At 36.5% G+C, this 10,499-nt stretch overlaps 1 protein-coding gene across 1 annotated transcript; it reads left to right on the top strand.

The window, feature by feature from the left end:
* The first annotated feature begins 1,375 nt into the window (after nt 1-1,375).
* Nucleotides 1,376-8,867, top strand: LOC149554899 (uncharacterized). Its single transcript, XM_089829091.1, has 9 exons — nt 1,376-1,750; nt 3,052-3,459; nt 3,925-4,093; nt 4,311-4,552; nt 4,670-5,814; nt 5,999-6,360; nt 6,650-6,913; nt 7,020-7,225; nt 8,029-8,867. The coding sequence occupies exons 1-9, from the start codon at nt 1,472-1,474 to the stop codon at nt 8,746-8,748; spliced, it is 3,795 nt and encodes a 1,264-aa protein (XP_089685217.1). The 5' UTR covers nt 1,376-1,471; the 3' UTR covers nt 8,749-8,867.
* The last annotated feature ends 1,632 nt before the right edge of the window (nt 8,868-10,499 follow it).

Raw genomic sequence — 10,499 nt, forward strand, 5'->3', positions numbered from 1 at the left:
TTAACTATAACCCTAACAAGATTCATAATCCTAAAAATAACCCTAGCCCTAACCCTAATGCTAATCCTGACTCTAATTGTAACTCTATTCCTAACCGTAACTCTAACCCTATCCATAACTCAAACCCTAACAATAGCCCCAACCTTAACACTAACCCTAACCCTAACTATAACTCTACTCTTCAATATAACATTTTACGTAACAATATGCTTAAAATAAAACTGAATTAAAGTGATGCAAATAAACACCATATATAGAATTAAAAAATAAAATATTCAAGAATAATTTTATAGTAAGTTTACACTATTACATTTTTATAGTAAGTTTATAGAATTGTATTTAAAAAGAAATAAATTATTCAGCACTTACCTTAAAAAAATAGAAAAAAATTTAAAAATACTTTTCCTATTGCACCGCGATTGCTACTAGCTTATATATACCTCTATATATATTACGCCGAGAGTAATCGTTCTCGAGGCGCCTATTTTCATTTTCATAAATCCCAACTGTGATTAAAATAACTTTGGGATTAAATGAAAATAGGCGCTTCGAGAATGATTACTCTCGGCATAATATATATAGAGGTATATATAAGCTAGTATAGAGACAAGCATTTACATTTATGTCTAGTACCATTTTAATTGTGACTTGAAAGAGGATGTGTGGGTGAAGCTTGAGAAAATTAACACTTTAGCAAGTGTTGTAGATAGTTTGAGAAAACTTGTAAAGACAAAATTGTCTAGATGGTTTTTGAAGTCTATGGGCCTCATGGTCCTTTACAATTGAACTCTTATTGCTTCTATTGGCTCTTTAAAGGTGTTTGGCGAGCAAAAGAGTGTTAGAAAAAAATAAGTCCCAACTTTTGATTATTCCTAGCACTTATATTTTTCTCTTTTATTATCTATTATTGTGGGCTCCATTTATTAAAGAGAGCTTTAATACAATTGATAAAAGAGGTGTGAGTTTTGCATGTGCATGTGCTTTGAGTTTGTAAACTCTATTAATATACGTGTTAGGAGTGGAGTTGTATGCTATGATACTTTAGAGCTGTTAATTAAACACATATAGTTTTGGAAGAAACTTGGTCTTCAACAGTATTGTATTATATTGTTTATATGATTTTGGGGATTCGTTGCTGTTATCAGCTCCAAGAATCAGACTTATCGGCTGATCCATACGAAAATTGTTGTTTATTAGCTGGCAAACTTCTCATGGGTTCATACGATGCCCAGGGATTATCAAACAACAAATAAAATCATGAGCTGGTGAAATCGATGTTTCATGACAACGACTATTGTTGACCAGTTTCCTACTAGATTAAAAGCTCAACATATTGATAGAACGTTGTTCTATAATCAAAGTTTGATGAATTACTGATATAGGTGATTTCAAGCAAGTTCATTCAAAGTGGGACTTGCAATTTAATCTGACTTGAATTTGATTGGATTGTGAATATTCTGATATTTTTTAAATGGAGGAATATTCACAGTTGAGTGGAGTTAACTGTGGTTCTTATGATGAAGTGAGCAGAAGTGGGAATGAGTATGATGCAATTGTTGTGGGGTCTGGATATGGGGGATCCGTTGCTGCTTGTAGGCTTTCTCAGGCTGGCCTCAATGTCTGTCTGCTTGAAAAAGGTAGAAAATGGGAGGCAGCGGATTTCCCCACGACTACTCTTCAAGCAATGTTTGCTACTAGGATTGAAACTCCGAATCTCGGATGCTATGGAAGCAAAAGCGCTCTGTTCCAGGTGGGTTTTGTGGACAGATAGAAAATGCCTGTCAAAGTATACACAAGGATTTATAAGATTGTTCTTATGGATGTAATATATATATTTTCTACACTTGGTTTAGTGGGTTTATTCATGGAAGAAAGTCTGTAGCTAAGTGTATTTGAATTGGAGTAGTATTGAAATAAGTGAATTATTAAGCAAACTTAATGTTCCACTTCTGTGAATATCACTTCAATCTAATAAATGCTAAGTATTTCATTTATTCTAATGACAGAGGTTCTTGTGAGCTACCGATCATAAAATAGTTCGATGAGTTTAACTGAAATCTACACAACTGAATTCTATTGACAATATCATAAGTCATTGCAAAACCCCTCCTCCCCCATCCACTCCCTGCAAAACGCCCCCGTCCCCTCCCCACCTTTCTTCCTGAAGATTTTTATTGCAGGTGATAAAGGTATTGCAGGTAGCCACAGTGGTGGGATGCTCAGCTCCCTCAGGGTCCAGGTTGATGGCCTTGAGAAAGCGGGTCAATCAGCTCAAAGATGAGATGGGTGATCAGAACAAATGGTTCAGAGATGTGAGGAAGTTCACTCTCAAGATCATGCATGCTTGCACCACCACTCCGTGTGTGATGCAAGGCAAGGTTTCCGGTCAGATATCACTCAGGAAAACGACGCCAAGGAGCTGTTTTAGTTCCTTAATGAAATATGGGCTGCTATATTGCTGTCCAAGAGGCTGAGTGGGAATTATTTTGGTCTGCTATGTGGTCTCTTTTTGGTTGAGTAGTCTTAGGGGCTTTGTTACTTTTGGCTTTTACAGTTGTTTCAGAAACTCTGGCCCTGCCTAGCTTTTGGGTTGGCTAATTGCTATATTGTGATAAACTCTTCTGGTATTATGTTGAGTTTTTTGAGGGATGCTTATGCTAGAACTATGATGCTTAATACTTTCTTTAAAATGGTTTTTGATAGAGGTAAATTGCAGTGGGTTACTCTTTACTTTGCTCTTTAAGATGTTAATACTCTATTAATATGCATCTGAAGTGCTCATTGTACCACAGACCAGCTCCCTCTTGCTGTCGCTTTTTTCAAAAACAATATCATAAATGTAATTGTACCCAATTTTTGGAGAAGGTTGATCAGTCTTATTGCATTAGAGTTGGGTCTTTCAGGTTTCTCTGGCCACAGATTGTTTCTATAATGTGTATGATTTAAATTTAAATTTTGCAATGATAACATTAGCAGTTAGCTTTGAAAAGCTTCGACAAGGATTCATGGCTGTTTTCCTCTCCCTGATCACATTTATGAATTGTGAAACAGGTAATTAAGCAAGAAGACTCCCTGGCGATGGTATGCTCAGGATTGGGAGGCGGGTCTCTTATAAATGCGGGTGTGATGGCCGCAACACCGATGCGTGCAAGGAGAGATCCGAGATGGCCAAAAGAATGGGAAGGGAGTTGGAGTTCTTCGCAGGCCAGAGCAACAAGGGTTTTACTGCCAGAAACAATTCCCTACCAATTTCCCAGCGCGAAAGTTATGGCAGAAATTTCAGGAGAGATTGAGGAAAGCACTCTAGACCCAATTCAAACAAGTATCAAGTTCAACCAGGGTGAAAGCTCAGCGGGATTGCAGCAGAATGCTTGCATGGCATGTGGAAATTGTCTATCTGGATGTCCTTACAATTCCAAGGGTTCCACCGACAAAAACTATCTCGCTTTGGCCATTGAGGCAAGTTATTTGTCATGGGTCTGATATTTCTTCAAACTTGATCATTCCCTCTGATCAAATTGGCTTGTAGAGTGGATGGTTAGCTTTGATGTTTGTGTATACAATCTATTTTATGTTCTTAGTAGCATAACTCGTTCATGGAGACCTTAAATCATCTTCTATTTAATTTCGCTTTGTAGATCAGCATATATAGTATTGGTAGTTGGAATTTTATTACAGTTTCACTTTCTAGTGTATTCCTCCAGTCTGATTGGATGCTTTAAACTATAAATTGCTTCTGTAATTTACTTCCCACTCCATTAGAATATTCTTCAAGATTCCACGTTTAGACCGGATTTCTAGTAGCTATGAAGACTTATTGGAGGCAGAAAAAAGAATTTAGTTTCTGATTGAGTTTTGTTTGTTTGAATTGTTCTAAATTTTGCTTCTGATGCATGATTTGGCACTATATATTTGGTCTTACAGGCTGGTTGTGAGATAATAACCGAGTGCCAAGTTCGATTCATTTTGGAGAATCTAGACGAAAATCTTCAAACTTGCTGCTGCAGAGGCGTGAACAAAAGACCAAAGAGAAGGTGGCGAGTTCATTTGGACGAGTTGCAATATTTGTCTTCAGATTTTGTGATTCTCTCTGGTATCTCGTCTCTGCATCTATTCTTCAAAACTACCACCTCTATGACTTAACGTTCTGAGATGAAACTAAGATTTGGTCTTCTGAAGGATAATAATGATACAAAGCTGTAATTTTTTCTAGACTAAGTTTTGTCATAGATTTAAAACTTATTAATCGGCATTGAATCTTTTGCCAATTGGCTTTGTTAGAATCTTATACAATGTGTGTGTTACTGCAGCTGGAGTATTAGGCACTGCGGAGATTTTGTTGCAATCCAGGAAGAGAGGACCTGTGCTTTCTGAAAGGCTAGGATTGGGAGTAAGTTGCAATGGAAACAATATGGCTTATGTTGTAGGAAGCCCTGCGTCATTAAATGGTTATGGACTAAACCAGCAGGAAATTGCTTATTCTGCTAAGGCAGATCGTCCAGGCCCAGCCATTACAGCTTCTTACACTTCTTCTCTTGGTTTCACAATACAGGTCACTGATAGTGCTTCGACAAGAAACATTGCTAATTAAATGAATTTCCCTAGTTTCCCCAATAAATGAATGCTAATGACTGTCACCCATGATTTCTTTGTTATTATGTTGATGCAGAGTGGGATCGTTCCTAGTGCTTACCCTTATTTGGTAATCAGAAGAATGGGCGGCTACGGATGGCCCCATGGCTACTCGTTTTTGCAAAATGTGATAGAAACGTTTCAACACCTAACTAAGAAAATTGACTCCCAAGGACTGGTTCTGAATATGATGGGCTTTGATAATGGGGATGGAAAAATTTCACTGGATAATATGACCGATCGCATTCAACTCTGTCCTCCTCATGATCCATTACTTCATCGGAAAATCAGAGCATTTCAGAAACTTGCTAAGCGATTGGGAGGAATTTTATTCATGTCCAAGTTTCGTAGCACATCAGTTCATCTTCTTGGGGGATGCAATGCGGCACATGATCCTTCCGTAGGTGTTGCAAATCCATCTGGACAAGTCTTTAATCCTTACACTTGTTCTTCACAATCTTCGCAATCTCAAGAAAACTACACAAAAACCGGATTTGCGGTGCATTCAGGTCTATATGTATGTGATGCCTCTTTGATTCCTTGTTCCGTAGGCCTTAATCCATCTTTGACAATCTCCACAGTTGCAGAGTATGTATCTGCCGGCCTTGTAGTCGACGCTCTCACATTCAAAACATCAATGACATCACAATTTCCTGATAAAATTCACTTTCATGATATTGAAAGGATATTCAGTTCCCCCATTGATAGAAACCCAATTTCAGTTGTTTCACAAGTTTGTGATCAAAAGAGGCAAGATGATGCAAAATTTCGTGTCAAAAATGCATATGCTAAAAATAGGCAAGGATTAGAGAGTTTTGTATGCAATGGAGCCATCAGGAAGCATGAAATACATGACAACATGCAAATGAAGAAGGAAATTAGTGGTCCAACTTTCAGGGAATCCATGAATGGAAAACTAGGAGGTATGCCATGTGCACTGTATCTTGTGTTTAAGATGAATCCTTGGGGCTCAGAGGATTTGGGATGTAAAATTAGAGGGTTTGGAGATAATCATCCTCTTTTGAGAGGTGAAGTTGGAGGATACATGCAAATGAAATCTCTCCATAAAGATAATCTTTACATAGTGTGCGGGACAGTCAATATGTGTTGGCTAAACCCTAGAACACCTTATACTCAATATATGCACTACCATCTTCTTCTTTCATCAGCTTCAGGGGCAAGGTATGCCATTTTTCAACTTGAATACAGCTAGGCATGCATTGTTATACTTCATTTTTCTTGCCTAACACAAGTTTCTTCAATGTTCAACAACATTATTGCAAACTTGTAAACACGATAAACTTTTGCGTTTCCAATTAGAACTCACTTTAAAACCCTATTTTGATGCATGTTTCACATGAAGCAGATACATTTTGGAAGGCAAGAAGACGATGCACCCATTCTTGTTCTGCAGCTTTGGATGGAAAGAATCAACAACTCTGCATGCAAAACTTCGTCAGATTACTTTGAACCACCAGCATTATAAGGCACCCAATTTTAAAGCAGACCTGGTTGACTTGGAGGGTGATCTTAAAGTATCTGCAATTGGGCTATTACAAAGTCTGATCAGCTTGAGAGGAAATGGGAAAGGCAAGTTTGTATCGTTATTGGGGCAAAGCCTTATCCGAACCTACATTTTACAAAGACCTCGAGAAGTTATATCAAATGTTCATTGTACCACAAAGCAAAGTAACTATCCATGCCATGTATTGCATGAGATAACAGCAGGTAAGTAGGGATGTTCCATGATTCATAAGAGCCACGCTTGTTGGGGTTATCCCATGTATTTAGTTTATCAATTATTCAGTTTTTCCAACTCCTTAGACGAGAAGACAAGATTTATTCCAAGAAACTCCCTTTAAGTCGCCTCAATCACTTCTTCGATTCTTGAACTCAAACATTTTATTTCTAGAATTGTTTGCATTGATATGTGTGGATTATCATTGTTTGGAACTTTTATTCTTCAAGCATCCCATTTGTTTCTAATATGGAATATTAATTTTAAATTTATGTGAAGGTGATGGGTTTCCATTCAGCTGCAAACAATGGAAGTGTTCTCCAAAGACCAACGAATTTGATTGTCCAACAAAGAAGTATCCCGTGCTGTTGTTAAATGGTCATTCAACAGAGAGTTTCTGTTTACCTACTGAACCAATGGATTTAGTCCGAACTTTACTTGATGAAGGATATGAAACATGGTTGTTACAAAATCGTTTACACCCCCAACATTCCTCCAATGAATTCACAATTGAGGACATTGCTAGGTTTGATATCCCAGCAGGTGCTCATTTTCCTTAATCTGCCTTTTGCATTTATAATCTTGTACTTGGGTTAATAAAGTAAAGGGCTTTTAATCTAATCCTTATTTCATCCTCCTATGAATGCAGCTATGGCAAGCATTACAGAGATACACGGGCCAGATATCAAGGTCCATGTGATTGCACACTGTGTTGGGGGCCTCGCAATTCATATGGCTCTACTAGGAGACCATATATCAGCTCATAATGTTGCTTCTCTAGTCTGCACAAATTCATCAATGTTTTTCAAGGTCACAACTTCTGCCTTCATCAAGCTCACGCTTCCACTAATGCGAGTAAGCTCTATAATACCATCTAGTTTCCATCAACTTGTCAATCTTGCAACATGGAAATTTAGAAAGGAATCAAAACATTTTGATATATACTGTATAGTTTAGTTTAAATAGTATATTCTATGTTTTGATTTGTTTAGGTGGTTCATCTTAAATGGTACTGTAAAGAGAGTTTGATTGAAAAAGCTAATGAAACTCAGACAAACTATCAAAATGAGTAGATTTTAAAAATTTGTTTCTTAAACTTGACCATAACATATGTCTAATTTTAAAGTTCAGTTTACAAAAATCAACAGCTGGCAGAATACTAAGACATTCAATATAAGCCTGCAATATTTACACAAAAGAGTACAAACAATAGCCACACATCCTCAAAGATTTCATGACGAGAATTTCGATTGCAACTTCCTAGTTAAAGAAGTTTTGGACGAATTTGTTTCCATGGAATCATTGTGGATTTGAGCTTGTTTTGTTGTTGGCTGATATAGTGCATTTTCTTGTTGGTTACACTTGCAATCCACTGAGAAAAATTAAAATATCTTGCAATCCATTGAGAAAAATTAAAATATCGAAAGTTATAGAAATTTTCTGAGTTCAGATATTCAATGAAAGATGTTTTATTGTTTCAACTTAGATAGTAAATTCTAAAATTTGATTGTTTAAATAATTATTTTTAAGTTACACAAATAAAAAGTTTATATTAGAAGAGCACCTGTGATTTTACACAAACCACCTAAACAAAAAACTTAAAATGTATTCTTAAAACTCAACTTATAAGACCTCATCTCGTTGTACTTGTTCTGCAGATTTCAATGGCGATATTGGGGAAGAAGAGAGTGCTAGAAATCCCTGAGAATTCCAATGAAGAATGGAGGCACAAGCTCCTCAAGTCCATAGCCAAAGCCATACCTCGGACAGAGAGATGCACACTAGATGAATGTGAAGTATTCTCTGGGATCTTTGGGAGTACGTTTTGGCATGACAATGTGTCTAGCACCATGCACCATTGGCTCTACAAGCAAGCATTGCCTCGTTTACCAATGGCAGACTTCCCACATCTTCGTTCAATTTGTATTGCTGGTCACATTGTTGATTCAAAAGGAAACAACACTTTTCTCATCCATCCAGAGAGGATGGCATTGCCCACAACATATATATCTGGTGGAAGGTCCATTCTTGTGACTCCAGAGACATCTCTCCTTGCAAACCAGTTCATGAAGCTCCATCAGCCAGGTTTCCACCATGAAAGAGTAGTTGTGGAGGGATTTGGCCATTCTGATCTACTTATTGGGGAGAATTCTCACAAACATGTTTTCCCTCACATACTTTCCCATCTCAAAACGGCAGAATGTTGTCCTCAAGGATGTGAACATGTCAAGGATCAAAGCTATGCTCAGGCCTCCATCTCTTGGGAAAGGTCACCTTCATTATTTAGCTCATATTACTACACTCTCTACATTTGCTTGGCTTTCTTCCTTGTCCATGCCTTTGGTTTTGTTTTCAGATCAATTTTTGGATTTCGTTGATTAGTTTGTTTTCATTAAGAAAATATCTAGGGTACGGTATTGATGTATGATGAAACATTTCAAACATTTGTTTCCTATTGGACTACTATAAAAGATTTACGTTTTTCTTTCCTTACGAAGAGACATTACATGGTGGTGAATAGAGGTATTTCACTCATCAATTTTGTACAACGTAAAAGCCTTTATTTCATGGAGAACACAATAATATCATTTAATTACCTTAGGATAATCTATCTAATTTATATATATAATAAAATATATTTTTATATAAATTAGAATACATGTAAATACTTAATTTGATTTATATTTAAAGTCATTTATAATTAGTATTCATATTATTTATAAAATATATTACACAAATTGAAATAAGAAAGATGAGTATAATATGTGTTGGCATAATTGATGTAAAGACTGTTGAGCATGCTGTGGTATAGGATTTATATCAAGAAGCTCAATTATTATGTTGTCATTGATGTCAACTTAGTATTATAATAGTTGCTAGTGTTCTATATGAGCTAATAGTTGTTTAAGTAGTTGAATTCAATGTTACAGAAAGAATTAGAGTATGTGATTCTTATAAGAGACTTATAGATGTCTCTCGATGTTGTATGTTGATTCACAGAGGCTTGCAACATGTATAAAGAACATTATGATTGCTTGAAGGTTGACAAAGAAACTAGAAGAACAAATAGTGATAGAGGATGAATGATTTGATTGGTCTGTGAAATTGGTGTGGATTTAGTTATTGCAATTCAGTACAAATTCTCTTGACTGAGCTATGACATTCTTGTTACAATCACACAATGATTGGTTTACTAGAAGGTCAAGTTTTACTAATGAAAAGATCAGTATGTGTAGAATGAAAAAGGGAAGTGTTATTCTCATATCATTGTACAAGTGTTGAATCCTACAAGGTCCTCTTAGAAATCCATTAATTAGGTAGATCCTAAAACGTCTTAAGTTAAAATTCTCTAACAAAGTGGCTCTTTAAATAGGATTCTAAACCCCTTAACCAAACCAATAAGGTGAAGCTCCAAGTAGAGATAGAGGAAAATCCCTTAACTGGGTGACTCCTAACATTATCTTTCTCCTAATAAAGCATTTCTAAAGATCCTAACAAGGCTAAGCCTTTAACATGGCATACTTCCAAAGAGTGCAAATACTAATGGGTATTAATTTCCATCATAAATTTTCCCTCTAACCAAGGGTTTCCAAAAAAAATATTGGTATTCTTGTGTTGCATATTTGGAAAATTTTATTTCTTTCATTATTTATTGTTGCACAAGTTATATGTTCATGAATTGTATTGAATGGTTGATGAAATAAAATATTTTGGTAGATTATTGATTCACTCCCCACCCAATAATCTTGAACCTTATGATACTAACAATTGGTATCAAAGTCTTGGTCCTCGTTTTGATAAACTTAACATCTTGGGGAAAGATCCAATGATGAAGAAACAAGGTCATAAGTTTACATGAGACAACTACACCATATGGAGTGACCCGATGAAGATTTATCTAAAGAGTATGTGACCGGCTAAAAGCACAAAGCTCTGTCACCATTTGTGATATCTTGTACCGTTTCGGCTGAAACGCTTTCAACCGTAATGGTTTCGGCCGTAACACCTTCGACCGTACACACGTGGCAGTTTCGCGCGCCTATGTGGCGCGTACCGTTTCGGCCGAAAGGGTTCCAGTTGAAACCCCGAGCCAGTATAAAAATCGCCGCAAACCTCTAGCGGCTATCAT

The sequence above is a fragment of the Cupressus sempervirens genome, chromosome 5 (genome assembly GCF_028749045.1).
Source record: "Cupressus sempervirens isolate cs-2001-9-10 chromosome 5, ASM2874904v1, whole genome shotgun sequence".
Taxonomy (NCBI): Eukaryota; Viridiplantae; Streptophyta; class Pinopsida; order Cupressales; family Cupressaceae; genus Cupressus; species Cupressus sempervirens.

What these genes read in the sequence shown, in the direction of transcription:
- LOC149554899 (XM_089829091.1), top strand. Translation starts at nt 1,472, where the DNA reads ATGGAGGAATATTCACAGTTGAGTGGAGTTAACTGTGGTTCTTATGAT. An exon ending in TCATCAGCTTCAGGGGCAAG is followed by an intron (nt 5,815 to 5,998) that starts GTATGCCATTTT and finishes CACATGAAGCAG; the next exon opens with ATACATTTTGGAAGGCAAGA. An exon ending in ATTGCATGAGATAACAGCAG is followed by an intron (nt 6,361 to 6,649) that starts GTAAGTAGGGAT and finishes ATTTATGTGAAG; the next exon opens with GTGATGGGTTTCCATTCAGC.